The sequence below is a fragment of the Cygnus atratus genome, chromosome 6, assembly GCF_013377495.2.
Source record: "Cygnus atratus isolate AKBS03 ecotype Queensland, Australia chromosome 6, CAtr_DNAZoo_HiC_assembly, whole genome shotgun sequence".
Taxonomy (NCBI): Eukaryota; Metazoa; Chordata; class Aves; order Anseriformes; family Anatidae; genus Cygnus; species Cygnus atratus.
The window spans coordinates 1679682-1695068 of record NC_066367.1 but is presented as its reverse complement, the minus strand read 5'-3'; the positions used below and the strand labels follow the sequence as shown (position 1 = coordinate 1695068).

The window sequence follows — 15387 nt, the reverse complement described above, 5'->3', positions numbered from 1 at the left end:
AATGACATTACAGGAAAGTAAAATGTAACAGCACCTTTAAGCAGTGAGCGTTGTTAGAATATGGAAAAACTGCCTATGGAAAACCCTATTCCCTGAAAAATTGGAAACAAGACAGAAAAGCCGATTGGAGCCATCAACAAGCTAGAGCCATAAAACTGCTAAAATAATGAAAATGTTATATAAATTATCAGATATTGTTTTTTTGTATAATTTACAAATAAATGTCATAATTATGTGTATAATTTAAAGTTTTATTGAGATATGTGATCTGTTGTATGTCACACAAAGCACTGGTGTTTTGGTAAGAAACAAAAGTACACCAGTGTTATTAACCACACATTAAAAAACATGCTTACATCCCACTTCAGCTTGCAACTTTGTGCAGTACTGATAATTCCACCAGGCATATACGTAGGTGGCAAACTATGGAGATGATATTGATTTGGAGAAAAAAGTAGGAGGTCTGTCATCATCATGGTGCCTGCCCCAAATCTTATTGCCGTATAAACACTATTAAAAATAAAATAAAACGGCATTTTAGGTTATTTCTGAAGACTACCATGAAACTGTCAGGGAGGATATTTGCAGCTGAAAAGGACACAAAATTGTTTAATTTCAGCACCCAACATTCACTTCTTTGATCACAGTGTTCTTTTAAAAAGTTTTCTGTGGAAAACATGCTACAGACGGTTTGATGTATACGTCTTACTCCTACATTTTTTTATGTGAAGTTATTCTTACTGAACTATACGGCCACTTCTGAAAGTAAAATAATGAATGTGAAGAAGCTCAGATCAATCAGTTCTTTCAGTACAAACAAATTAAGAATACCTTTCGATCTGTTTGTTTCAAAATTTATACAGTACCTTCAGAATTAACTACCCTTCTGTCAAATATTACTACCTTACCTCCGCTCAAAAAGCATCTCTGAAATATAGTTTCAATCTGACCTACATATCAGTTGCTCTTTTATGTTCTCACTTCATATACACAGTATCCTACTGCATAAAGCTAGACATTGCCATTGTATCAATGTGCTCCGATTAATGAACAGCTTAAGGACAACATCAATAGTTGCCTGAATACTATAGAATAAAAACAATATTACTTTTAATATTCAATGTTATTTATGCATCTCTACTTTGGGTGAGAAACTTAAGAGTGACTTAATTTATCATTTATAATCCCCCTTTTCCCTGGTGATCTTTAAATTCCCTCACATCCCACACTTCTTCACAATTCTCCTGGCAACATCCCCCAGGAAAGGTCTTCCAAGTGCGGATTCTCAAGTGGAGCAATGACAGCTTTACATCAGCTGAGAATCTCTTTTTTACACACACATTAGTGATCAAATGTAGTGCAGACCCATCTTCAGTGTCATTCTTTTTGCTCAGAAAAGCTGCAACTCTTCCTCCAAAACAAAACAGTAATGCCAAAAGATCTTAAAATCAAACCAATTATATCCATCAACAGAATGCAAAATTTTCATAGAATCATAGAACGGTTTGGGTTGGAAGGAACTTCAAAGATAATCTAATTCCAGCCCCCCCCCCCACCTACCCCCGCCATGGACACCTTCCAGTAGACAAGGTACTGTCAGTATTAATGGATATCCACCAGCTGCAGTTGCACAAATTATAAAATGTGTAGCCACAGTTTAGATGTTCCAACACTGCTGCTCTTTGCTGCCATCTACAGATAGACTTCAAATTAAAAAAAAAAATAAAATAAAATCTACTTTTAATTTCCAATAAAATCTCAACATACTCTACACGCCAGTTCACCCCGGGTGTGTTTTACCTCAACATATTTGAAGTTTCAGACAAAGATGAGCCCAAGTGAGAGGTCGTTGAAAGGTATTTGGATGCTGCCCAATCCTCGGTGTTCTGCAGCCGGTACAACATCTGCTGCTGGTAATCGGGTGCTCTTCTGCCCTGTTCAATGCACGGGCTTCAAGCCCCTCGGAAGCCAGATGATCTGCCAAAAGTGAAAAAGAAAGTTTTACATCTCTAGTATGGATATCTTAAATACTTTTACTTGAGTCCTCAGAGTATCTAATGCTTAATGTTCACAGCATTGTTTTAGTGTGTTTCAGACAGCACGTTTCCAGTTTCACTGCTGTATGTTCTAACCACGAGGCTACGAAGCCAGGTCCACTCCCTGCATTAAAACGGAACTCAGCAGATTGCAGTGGTACATTTTTAAGAAGATTAACGCCTCAGATGCGTGGTGGAGACAGCATAACCGAGAAAGACTGCTGGTCAGTACCGAAGGATTGCACGCTCACCGAGCGCAGCACGCTGAAGGCTTACAGCCCCCCGGGAAGGCATGCTCCGTGTTGGCACCCCGGCAGCAAGCCGACCCACTGCAGTGTCCCGCACAGGTGCGATTCCAGCACGGCCGCGGGGCGGCGACGGCGGCGGCGGGGCCGGGCCAGGCCGGGCCGGGGGCGGCGTGAGGGGCCACCGCGCGGAGAGCGGGAACCCGGGAACTACAACGCCCGGCGGGCCCCTCGCCCGGTGCGTCTCAACAATGTACATATCAACTAAAGTAAAGGAGACTTAATTCTTCAGTCTTCATGACTAAAGTACCTCTTAAGAGACAATTTTAAGTGGGGCATACAAATTCTCTTCTGTATCCAATACTCCTGCTGATCGAGGCTTTGTTAATTGAAAGAACTTTTGACTCATCTTTGCAAATGATACCTTGGGTGTCGTAACATTTTGGCTAGATTTCGCTCCCTACCCTGGTCGTGCTGAATTGTCTTCTTTTTTTTCAGTAAACTAGGCAGCAGAATAAGAGGCTAGCTATTATGGGAAGGTTGATTCAAATTCCACCAAAAATGCTCCAACTTTTAGATCTGTGTTTTAATCAGGGACCTGTCATTATCTGTCAGCGCACGAAAGCTTGTAAAGTCACGTATGGGCTATTTGTACACTCAGGACAAATTAGTTTCATACACACTAGACAAGCAATCTCAGAGCTGGTATATGTAGGAGATTAAAAATAAGCATGTAGTCACACCAAAGTTAAGTATAATACAGTTAACTTATGGAATAAATTTTTCAAAAGCAATTTTGCTGAAATACTGAAGTTAAAGAAAAGTATCAAAGAACAATGCATTTTTAGAAATCTTATCTGTTTGTGGCGTATTCAATAACTAAACTAAAACATTAAATCAAAATGTCACCTTTTTAAATTACCACACAGGTAACAAAACATGTCCTGATATTCTTTTAAATCTTTAGATTCCAAGAACTGTATCATTCCCAGCTTGACAAAGAAGCAAAAGTAAGATGTAAACAAGCACTGCCGAGGAAAATAGCTAAATAGAAATGAGAATGGGAAGAACTTGAGGCCTTCCCAATGTACGACGCTTTAGAGGCATAATTTTTCTGTCGACAAATGCAGCTGAGGCTACTAACGGCTGAATGTCTGATTTTATTAATTATTTTATCAGTTAAGGGTTGCTCTACATGTTTATTGAAAGATTAACTCTCTTATGCTGTTGAAATAGCAAAACAATGATGTGAGTGCTTTCCCTGGACAACTGACCACAAAACACAGTTGTGACAGCACAAGTATTGCGTAGAAAAGAGAGAAATATTACTATTGGTACTACAGAAAAATCCGGACCTTGGTCAGCTGAGTACTAAATGGGGGAAGAGATATGCTTACTGCCGCTGTATGGACCATGTGTGCTGCCAGTCGTCTCTGAAAGAGTAAGTTTCAGTGAAGATAAAGTAAAAGGTGAGCTCAGATGTGAAGTCTTGCAGGTCTGGGAATGGATTCCTTGTGTTGGGAATTATACCACTTCTAGTAGGAAGACCTTTTTTAAGTTCAGAAGCATCGAGATTAATTATAGCAGAGGCAAAAAAATTGAGCTCAGAAGGATATGAAGTCACCCACAACTTTAAAAGCAAAGTTAGAGCAGGTACTATTCTGATTATTATTTTAAGATATATGTTGGCAAGAGACTTGCACTACAGGAGCCATGTCTGGTCCTTAAAAGTGTGCATAGTCATGTGGCAGTAACTTAAAGGAAATAGGGATGAGACAAAAACTTGATATGCTTGAAGTGCCTGGCTAAATGACATTTTTTATTTTTTAATGGATGTTCTGTTTTAATTGCCCTTTAGAATGCACAGCTGTCTTCTAGCAAACAACACAAAGAGAACTGGCAACTTCAGTCTAAAATGACTGCCCTTAGAGAAACTGCAGAAAAAGTACAGGTAATCCTCTTCAACTGTTTTTAGAATGTAAATAAAGTATAACAAAACAAGTGATTACAACGGGGAATGACCGCACATTTACCAGGAAGCCTCAAATACAGGTCAAGAGACAACACTTTGTACCCTCTGGTAACACGAGCTAATGAACAACTTCTAGTGAAGGAAATTCAGTCAGTAGATAACTGTTCATGATTTCCCAAGCTTAAGGCTGGAAAGTCTAATACTTAATTGACTTGGCTTTTTTTGAAAGTGTCCTCTTCAAGAGACAGGACATGAAGGACTGCTTCTCTGTCAAGTAGGACATTTATATTCCTTTGCACCTTTAGAATCTGCATGATTATGTTTCTGTTTGTCTCTGTCAGAAAAGGAAGATCTTCAACAGCAGGTACAAAAAATTATTTTGAAGTTATTTTCTTGAAGGCTGCTTTAGGACCCTCCTAACTAAAATTCTTATTTACATACCAGTTTTGCTTTCAGAAAGATGATTTGTTGCTATTGTAGTGGCAAATGTGACACACTCTCCTATTTCCTACTAATTCTGTATCTTGACTTATAATGCCTCCTCTCTGGAGCATGAAGAGGGAATGAGGACAGGACAGCTCGGCAGATATTTTTGAACTTCAGAGTTGATTTGTCACCTTCTGATCAACAGTACTGAAGATGCATAGTATTCACTTGAATCTAGACTTTAGATAACAATGATGTAATATTTCTTTTGACAGATAACGACAATAGGAAATGAAATAACACAGGGAAAGAACAAATTGGAAGTAGGAAAAAAAGAACAAGAGGCTACTGGAACATTTGGCTGCATGGGCATATGAACAGGTAAGACATGTAAGGGATGGAAAATATCTACCTGAAGCAACAGGGAAAAGTTAAAATATTCAGGGAGAGACAGGACACTGAACACCCTTTTTTGTTGTTTTTTACTTTATTTTTCTTACAGAAAGGTAATTTCTGCTCTTTTTTCCTCAGTATATCCAGCAGCAGGTACAACAGGTCTTGGCAGAGGTGACTGACAGCAGGAATAAACTGTCCTGTGACAAAGGAGAACTTCAGGTACCCGTCAGTATCCTATTTGTCAGTTCACATGGGAAACTCCATTTATTTTTTATTTTTTTTATGTTCAGCTAATATATGACTGCTTAACCTGAGCTCTTCACTACTTAATTTGGAGGGAAGCTTTTATTTGTCTTTCTGTTTATGTGCTTGACACTACACAAACACTTTCTTTTGAGAATTGTGTAGAAAAAACATCTTTGATCTGGCTCATACCACTTACTGCCTTTGGGTGATAGATCAAGGCAAGATGATGTTGAAGTAGCATCTCTAGGATTTGTGATAAGTTAATGTACAAAAAGAGTTGAATGGCTAAGAACCACCAGGAGGCATTAAAAAAAATACAAGTAGAAAATTGGTTGAAAGATTAGAAACATGGAAAATTTTATGAAATATAGGAATTAACAAGGAGGGAGGCAAACCATGGTGATAAGCAAAAATAAGCAGTGTACATAAGCTTTCTTAAATATTATTTAGCTGGACAGTAAATGAGGTGCTGGAGGTAAAGCTTTTACTTCAGTGTGACCTATGAATTTGGGGCAGTGGTGCAGAAATTCCTGAGGTTCTTTTAAAAACAGCACAGAATGTGTAGTGGTTATTAGAGAAGCTGCATTTATGCAATAGCCCTAGGTCTCATGGTAGTGACAGAACAAAGTGATCCAAAACATACTTAAATTAGAACAAGGTGATTAATTCTAATCTGGAAGTAATTCCATGGAAAGATAAGTTAAAAGCATTTCACTTGCTGCTCATGCTACTATGGGACTTGAGAAAAATAAAACATTTGCTCTGGGCAAAGAAGAATTGCTATATCACTCTGCTTCTGTGTTGCAGTCAAGCTAATGCTTTTCCCTTTCTTCGCTAAAAAGAAGCTGAGCTATTTTGTCACACTTCTTAAAACTGGAGTGCAGAAGCTGGAGGAAGAACTGTAGTGTCTCATAAGATGCACATTTAAATAATAGCGAGCTTTGCAAGTGCACTGTGGCCACAGAGACCAAATACACTAAGGTAAAACAACTTTGAGAACTTCTTACTCTTCAGAATTAGGGTCAGACTAACTAATACTAACATAGCCATTAGAAATCAGATTCAACACACCTTTTCCTGAAGAACAGAGAACACATTTAATGTTAACTTTAGAATTCTAGTCTCCAGGTGAAAACAGAACTTTTTCATTAAAGTATGAGAACTGTGGAAGCTCAGCTAAACTTCATGCAAATTTTTCAATTTTCATGCAAACTTATTACATGTTTTCAGGCTAGAAAACACACAGGTTACAAGACTATAACGATAGTCTTCTTGATTTATCATTAGTTCCAGTTAGAGAACAAATAGTGGCAAACAATACCTGTCTAGCGATGTTGCTGTAAGGCAGGTAGTTACTCTGCTTCAGTCTGTTCACTAAGTTGTAAGGGACAGAAGCACAGAGAAGAGTTGTGTTATCTTGGACAGTGAAACCAAGCTTGTACATACAAGATGGTGAAATGGAGTCTGCTGTTAAGAGCTTGCTTGGTAAATGAGAAGCAATAGGAGTCTGTAAAGAACAGTTACTGTTATAAGTTCATTCTTCCTTGTGAATAGACATCTTGAGACAGTTATTTGAATTTACAGGTTAGAATAGTGATCAAAATATCATTTGTTGTTGGGAAAAAAATATGTATGTTGTTGGAAAAAACAAGGAAGGTGAAAATGACAAACTGTTGATCATATCCATAACCTACATACAGTACTCTAGAAATTACACAGAAGATATAGCCACGTTTAGGACGTTTGCCTGGAAAACAGGAGGTCCTATTTTTGCTGTTTCCAGAAAGCAAAATGAATCAAATATTTCTCTTCTACTTCAATTCTCCATCATAGAGAATGGTCTCTCAGAAAATCAAAGGGAATTGGATATTATGTTAATAGTTGCAATCCATAACCTGAACGCTTTCAGATTTTGGGAGAGTTAAAACACTCAGTTCTGCTGCTTTTCGGTTACAGAGAACTAGCTGTAGAGAGCTCCCATAGCAGGTACAGCCCTGGCGGTGCTTAGAGCCAGGGGACTGCCGTGGCACTGCAGAGCTACGACGGCAGGTGACATCACAGTCAGGGAAGCACAGACTTCTGGTGAAGTTCTATCAGCACTGTGTCTTGCTGCTACTGAGACACAGAGGGAAATTGTGCAGGTTTGGGTAACACGCTATGGAAAGTATCACAGAAGAGAGCTTAAACCGCTTTGTGTGCCTTAAGGCATTTTACATGAGACAAAATATCTTCTAGAATTAACGTAAACTTAGGAATAAAACGTAGTATCTATTTGTTATAGTAAATAGGTGGTTTAGAGAATATTTCATTAATTTCTTGCGTTTTCTTGTACTCTCATCTACACTGCCAATGAGAGCTGATGGATTTTGTGGTGGAAATGGCACCAAAAAGAAAAAAATCCCCAGCAAGGTCTTGGCAGCAGAAGTCTTCTGACCATAATGCTAGGTCAGCTGCAGGCTCAAAAGAAGAAGTTATGGAATCCAATTTACGTACCTGTACTCTCCCCTCTACTTCACACTGAGTTCATTTTGAACAATACAAACATTCAAGAAATTCTGCTTCTGAATGTGGAGATAATCCTATGGTCAGCCTGAAAATTCTGTTAAATGCTGTAAAGAACATGGGAGAAAAACTGGAGGATAAAAATAGCCATTCTCTCACCAAGATTCTTGAGAACTTCATCGTCTACTGGGCTTAACAAAGGAAACTTTAATGTGGTGAGTGAAAACCATGACATGCAACTTATAAAGACAGCTAATTTCAATTGACTAGTTGACGGCAATGAAGAAATGGCTGAAAATTGACAAGGACCAAGTCTTTCATGTGTTTTTTGTTTGAAAACAATGTAGGTGAAAACTTAGGCTAAACAAAATAAGAATTAACGACTGATTTTGTTGAGAAACCTAGCTTTGTGCATTTGTGGCATTTCCTAGGTGCCCAGAGTTCAGAAGTAGTGGAACTGTCAATAAAAAAAATAAAATACAAAACCAACCCGCTCACCTTCTCCAAAAAACAGTACCACACAGTTTGGACTTAAAACAGGGGTAGAACAAAGTTCATGTACTTGGAGGGAACACTTTCCGTGATCAGAACCATTGCATACTCTTAGCACTAGTTAGTTATAAAAGAATCAAACTAGTAAATGGTGATTTTCCTGTTAATTTGCCTGATGATTTCTTGTACTGCAGATGGCAAACTTGCAGCGTCAGCTGGAGGCAGCAAAGGACAATAACAGTAAGGTGACAACAATGCTGGAGCACGCGTTAGCTTCTCATAGCAAGATGCAGGCAGTTCTGGATGCAGTACAAACAGAGTTGGGACACAAGGATGCTGAAATCAGCAACTGCAGATAAGACAGGTAAATGAAGCTGATTCTGTTTCTCTGGTCTATCAGCAGTGTGGTGAAGACAGATTCAGTGGAAGACTGGCACCTTTCCCATGCTCTGGCTAACAAGGTATAGGAGAAGTTAACCTGAACAATTCCTATATTCTTTCCTGCCACACTGAATCATACTATAATGAGCAAAATACACTGAATGTTTGTGGCTATAGCTGCAAGAACTGCACTTACAAAGATTTGGCTTGTCAGGTATCATGAATCTTGTGAAAAGAAGGTTAAAAAAATTAACTTCAGTGGCAGGCAAAACTTACTATGGTCAAGCTAGAGCTCCAAACTTGAAGATAGTTACCACATCAGAGGAGATGTGCACAAGTTGACTTATACATTATTTATCTGATTTCCATTTTCAGAAGCCAGAGTCAGCAGAAAATGCAGATGTTAGAAACGGAATTGGAACATCACAAAGCCAAACTGGTTGCCATGGAAAGGCAGCACAGCAGCCAGGTAGAGAACACATTTTTCAATAGTAACAATCAACATTGCATTTTTGGGGTCGAGACAGTTATCTTTTCTTTTTTGGTGAGGACAGCATGGCGTGACACATTCACATGAACAGAGGCAAAAAAAAAAAAATCCATCAGCCTTTGGCTGTGGAACAGGAAAATCATTATCCAAGTGCTGAAGGTGGCAAGCAACTTCTTGAAAAGAAAAATTCCTTAGTACAGGTGAAGGTTTTATAGTTTACAGCTGCATACAGAAAATGGACAGAGATTCCTGAAGTATACATAAAGCCTTTTATTTTTTCTTATTTGAAAGAAGAGGGAGCAGGAGGAACGGAAGCCCAGGCAGTTGCTTTCTTCCCCCCTCTCTTCCATAATACTTAGCTTAAAAATAATTACCTCACAACCCAAACACAAACCAAAGAACATTTTTTTCCATGGGAGTCATGGTTATATGACAAGTTCTGATTTTCTGACTAAGCTAGTTAGTGATTGGCTTCATAAGTATTCCCATCTAGGTGCCTGACAGGTGTAATGAGACAGCTGGTAAACAGACTTACTTCCTGTAACCTGATACTGACTGGGAATGGAAGAAAATATTCCTGTGTAAACTTTTTAGTTTGGGTAAATATAAATCTGATCTGTTGTTACTGCACAGTTGGAACCACTTTCTAAGGCACTAGAAGTTGCTAGAATGGACAAAAAGACACTTGCTCTTTGTTTGGAAGAAGTTCAGCAGGCCAATAACGTCCTGCAGAGTAAGCTGATCCACACTCAGTATGACCTGAAAAGTAAAGAAGCTGAGCATCAACAGCTGATGGCCTGCAGGTACGACCAGATCCAAGATACTATACCTGAGGAAAAACATTACTTTTTACTAACAGATCTTTTTATGGTTCTTCTTATCTATCAGCATTGACTACGCTGAGCCAGCAGTATGATAGTCTCACACAGAGCTACAGAAATGGGCACTTCCACTCAATTCTGTAATGACTCTTGAACCTGTTCTGCTGTACTGCTTACTCAGGGTCGTTATGGTATTTCTAAAAGCACCTTTTCCATAAAGATAGCAGATATCACTTCTACTTTAAAGCGGCCTGTAGTAAGTAGAGCAAGGAGAGCATAGGATAGCTGTTAAAATCCTCTAATCCAAACTTAACACCAGTAAGTACAACCTCAAAGCAAGTAAGTGTTGGTGCAGTCTGAATATACATGTTATCCTTGTCTAAACAGGCTTAGCCATCTAATTTCCTGGAATCGTCAAAGTTTTTTTTTTAAAAAAAAAAAAAGCCTTGTATAGCTATTTTAAACCTCCTTGGAAATAAATGGAATATGAAATATTTAAAGCCACTTCAATCTCTAAACAAGTGTTGCAAAGCATATATCTAAAAAACATTTAATGGAATTCTCTATCCTATTCACATATTTAAAAAGTAAAGCATTACTAAATATACATGTGAATAACTGAATTCACCTCTTCTCTTTAAAGGGAGCAGTTAATGGAAAAACTTAAGACTGAGGAAAAGATGCACATAGAAAACGTAGAGACTTTGAAGAAGCAGTTCCATGCCAAACAAGAGGTTTCTAGGAAGGCTGCCCATCGAGAGTCTACTGAGGTGAAAAGGGATATAGTTAAAAGATTTCAGTGAGTGGCTTCCATAGAAAAAGGCCCTACAATGTCCAATTTTCATCAGAACAAAAGCATCTCATAACAAATATCTCCTTTTCCATTCATCATGGAGTTATCCATCACCTGTTCACAGCAAATTTTGTTATGTGGTAGACAGACATCTTGGTGGCCACACACAGCAATGTCCGTACTGTCTAACTTCTTCCGTGTCCCACTGAATATCCTGCAACACTATGTACCTTATTGTACATGATGTCAACATTTATATCAATCATTCCAGTGGCTTCAAAAGGATAGTCTGATGTCGTATAGAAATCACCAAGGATATGCTATAGGATATGCTATAGGATGGATGCTGCTTCGTTTTTTGTGGACTGGCTCATAATACTCAGCATGACCTTAGTATTAACTCAGATCCCAGCATGCATTTTTTGTTCCTTTGTTACAATGATATTTAAAAAAAAAGTCAAACCACCGGGTGCTGTTGCTTTTTTCAGATATAGCCAATCAATTGGATGCTCTGCTTGTTGTTGTAGAGAATTAACTAATTTTTACAGTTAATGTGTAATCACTTTTTCCTGTCCCTTAGCTAAAGAAGGCTCTTCAAGGCTCATCCTCTAAATTTGCTGAAGTTTCCTGTGCTAACAAGGAGCTGCTGCAGAAAGTGATAGAGCTGGAGAAGACTTTGTCCAGTTACTGGGAAAAGCTAAAAAGCCAAAGAGCTCAAGTCAAATGTTGCCTGGTCACTAAGGCTAACACAGGGAGAATAAATGTACACATTTTTCAATGGACACAGGTAGTCTAGTTGAGAACTCCTTTTTCTCCTACTGAATAGGACTGCTGTTGTCCCTTTTTAGTGGGGTGAGACAGAAAATAAGACTAACTCTGCCCCAAAATTCTGACCAGATCAATAGCATAAAATTGCTATTATGCATAGAAATTGCATAACCTTTCCAGTCATATCCCTCCCTGCTCCCTGTATCCAGTATGATGCCACAGAGCCCTATTGTGTCCCCCCACCAGTTTTTTTTATAGTAGCATTTACATACTTTATCGTTTTGTAGATAGTCTATTTAATGATCGACTGGACCAAAGATTGCTTTGTCTAGTGATTAGTCCCTTCCCATTCTTAGTAGGGAGTAAAATTTACAGTTTGACTAGTACCTAATCCCAAGCGAGAATCTAAACTCCTCGGCAACTTTGTCACCTGCTTGTTCCCATCTCCACAAGGGGGCATGCGTCATCTTGACTTCAATAATACTTCCAATGTAACATCCTGAGAAATTCCTGACGTTTTGTTTCTCTTTCAACAACTTCCAGGAGATTGAACTGAGAGAAATGGAAGCAATAAAGGAGGAATATCAGAAGAAGAATTACGAACAGGTGAGCTTTCTTGACCAGTTCCCTGAAGAGACCGATCTGACGAAATTATTGGAATGTAATTCTTGTGTTGTCTCCAGTCACAGCACATCCAACAATTTGTGTCAGAGTTGAAGAGTTTGCGTAGTGAGATGTAAATATTGTTGGAAAACCAACATAAAGTGCAAGTACAGAACAGGCAGCTGGAGACCCAGCTAGAAGTGGAGAGAAGGCGAGTGCATCAGTTGGAAAATGAGCGTCAGGTAAAGTGGTAGCAGCATGAATATATGGCAAGACAGCTATGGAAATATTTTTATGTAAAGTCCCTGGGGATGTAGAAGAAATGGTAGAAAGACTCTGAATCCCAGCTCAGAGATGTTCCTGTAAATCTCAGTGTATTTGCTCCAGTCTAGAAAGACCGGGTAACAACATAAATTCGCTACATAGCTGACTTTAGAGAGATTCTTTTAAAGAATAAATCTCTTAAGTTATTTACAGTAAAAATTGGAGAATCCTTCTACTATATTGCAGATTTTTATTTGTACCATGAAAAAATTCCTAGAAAAATTTTACTTTTTCTACCTAGATACTAGAAAAAAACAACCCAACATCTGAAGAAATGTAAAGAGGAAATAGAAAACCAACTGAAACAAGCCAGTATGGTGTCAGAACAGGTGAGACTAGTTAGCATTAGAATTATAATTCACTGGAAGTAACAAGTTGGTGTTTCAGTATTTGCACCAAGTAAAACTTCGAATCTCAAATATAGGTCTCTGGTGAAGAAGGAGGTACATTCTTGACCTTGTCAACTCCAAAGTAACTAAGTGGTGTTTATCTTATTTTTGTTGTTTACTTTTAAGATTACAGTTTCATCTCTTATGTGAAGAATTTAGTTTAGCAGAGCTTGTAAGAAGAGCTTCCCTCAGCTTTTTTTTTTTTTTTTTAAATTGGGCTCAGGGTATATGTCTTAATCAAATAAAGAAAAGTGGTGTGGCCAAGTAAACTGTCCCCTAAGCTGCTCTTGCATCACTTTGTATGTGACATCATTCCAAACCACATTCACCACCATCCCCTGAGAAGTCATTTGCCCATGCATCACCTTATCCTTGTACTACTTCACAGCAGCAGCCAAATTACTGTAACTTGTGTTAATAACTATAGTAGTTTGAGGTGGAAAATCTAGGGTTTTAGATGCTTTATAGGGTACTAACCAGCATAAATTAAAATTAAAAAGGAATGGAGGTGCCCTACCTTGAGGTCTTATCAATTCAAGTACTCTTCTGTGACTAGAAAGAGAACTTGATAGCAGGATAATGTTTCGACAGCACTTGTTAGTTTTCTGGCAAAGTTAGTCTTCCCAGATATTTCTCAGGAGTTTGTGGTACTCAGCCTCCCCCTCTCTCCCCAATGTCCCTGTATTTTACACTGTGTTGAAGAGAACTGTATTGACTTCATTACTCTCCTAAAAGCGGGGCAGCTTTGTAGCAAGGATGTCTCTATTACACCCACTTCACCTCAATGAAAGAAAGCATTATGGTCAGCTCCTACCCCTAGGTACAGGAGAGAGATTTGAATAAACATTTGTATGCCATGCTGCCCTTTCTCACACAGCTCAAGAACTGGAACACAGCCTGCATTAACTGTTCTCTCTGCAGTTCTAATTACCACTGCCTTCCCTAGATGACAAATAACCTGAAAGAAGCCCAGCGCTGGTTCAAATCAGAGTTTGACAGCCTGCAGCTAGATTGTCTGAAAAACCACTGGCCAGTGAACTTCGAAGACAGCAGCTCCAAGGAGATAGTAAAAAATGCAAGCACATTCTTTTCAGAGAGCAAAGAAAATAGGCTCAGGGAAGTATTTGATAGCTCACATCAGTCAGAATTTCAGTTGCCTAAACTTTTTATTAGCCCTTACACATGGATGGAAGACAGACCTTCTTCCTATTCTAATTTAGTTTGTTTCCTCCTCTTTTGCCAAAGGAGGCATTAAATATGCAAAAACATTACATATGCAATTACATAATTACATAAGCTTCAAGGTACTACTTCCATACTTTGAGAAGTTATATTGCACATGCTTCATGTTTTGTTGCTGCTCATAAACTAAATACTTGTCTGAAAGTTAACAGCTAGCTTTTTTTTTTTTTCAGCATCCACCTGTTTCAGTGGTTCTCCTTCCCCTCCTCCAAACCTTTGCAGAAACCCTTTTGAAAGCTGTGCTTACCTTGGTTGTGTAGATTCATCAGCCTTCTCCATAACTGGCAGTTCTTAGATAATTTTACTAGCTTTGTAGAGGTTTACATATTAATCTTTAACCTCTTCATTAGTAATCATAAAGACTCCCCCAAATAATCATCAGCATCATAAAACATTGCATTTTTTTTCCCCAGGAGAAAAAGCAACCAGAGCTTCCCCCTTGCACCTCCCCGGAGAGCAGGATGAGGACCCAACACCTCCAGCTCAGCACCAGGAAGGCCTATGTGAGCTGGGCAGGAAATGAGCTCATTTGACTGGGTGATTCCCAGCCCAGGGAGAGCATCACCTGCCACTGGGAGACTCCTTGCCAGCACCCAGGTACTAGAAGAATCAGGAACCTTACTTATCCAAGATAGTTTTGTATCACTGAGAAGGTATTGCAAATAAAACATACTCCTAGGACACATATACAGGTGACCAAGGAATTCTTGTTTAAATTGTAAATTCTGGTTTGTTACCTCATACCTTTTACCTACATTACAGGGATTGTTCTGTGTGTGTCTGCATGTGTGCATGAGAGACAAGCTACCATGATTGTCCTTTTGACTCAGGTGCTTTGCATCATGAGGCTGACCATAACAAAACCACTATTTATAGCAAAGCAATTATTCTTTATGTATCATTACTGTAAACTGTATGCTGCTGATCTGCTACATCTTTGCTTTCATCACTTTTATCAGCTTTAGAATAAGGCCTGGCAGGTGCTAGCAAAACATCTCACACTGGCTTGCAGAGGGATCAGGTGAATTGCTGAAGACAGTGTCATGCAGCTGTGGCTAGGTGGTGACGTGGCCAGGACAGGGAAGAACTGGCAGGACTGGCTTCTTCTAATGACAGATGATGTCTGGGTCATGAGAGAACATAAGCCTTGGGCTATTTTAGGTGCATATAAGGAATTCATTAGGTGTGTGATGTTATACCTTCATAAGAATTCGTGGAATTTGTTTAACCTATCTTAATATGGAATAACAAACTTGGAAAA

At 38.8% G+C, this 15387-nt stretch overlaps 2 protein-coding genes across 4 annotated transcripts in view; one reads left to right on the top strand and one right to left on the bottom strand.

Moving 5' to 3' along the window:
* Window positions 1-2367, bottom strand: part of HECW2 (HECT, C2 and WW domain containing E3 ubiquitin protein ligase 2) — a 181584-nt gene extending 179217 nt beyond the window's left edge. Inside the window, exons 1-2 of one of the 3 annotated variants that reach the window (XM_050711418.1) lie at window positions 2269-2367; window positions 1801-1977 (exon numbers count right to left, since the gene is read on the bottom strand). The gene's annotated coding sequence lies outside the window, so the exon portion shown is untranslated. Of the gene's footprint in view, window positions 1-1800 lie in introns of all 3 variants that reach the window. The other 2 variants (XM_035536957.2, XM_035536958.2) reach the window with 2 other exon arrangements.
* Window positions 2368-4803: 2436 nt separating this feature from the next.
* CCDC150 (coiled-coil domain containing 150) lies at window positions 4804-14407 on the top strand. Its single transcript, XM_050711642.1, is given in 12 exon segments — window positions 4804-5060; window positions 5211-5294; window positions 8510-8679; window positions 9072-9165; window positions 9820-9989; window positions 10651-10777; window positions 11387-11518; window positions 12112-12174; window positions 12252-12413; window positions 12744-12824; window positions 13831-13950; window positions 14387-14407. Coding segments are annotated over 10 exon segments (1140 nt in total). The 5' UTR covers window positions 4804-5060; window positions 5211-5294.
* The last annotated feature ends 980 nt before the right edge of the window (window positions 14408-15387 follow it).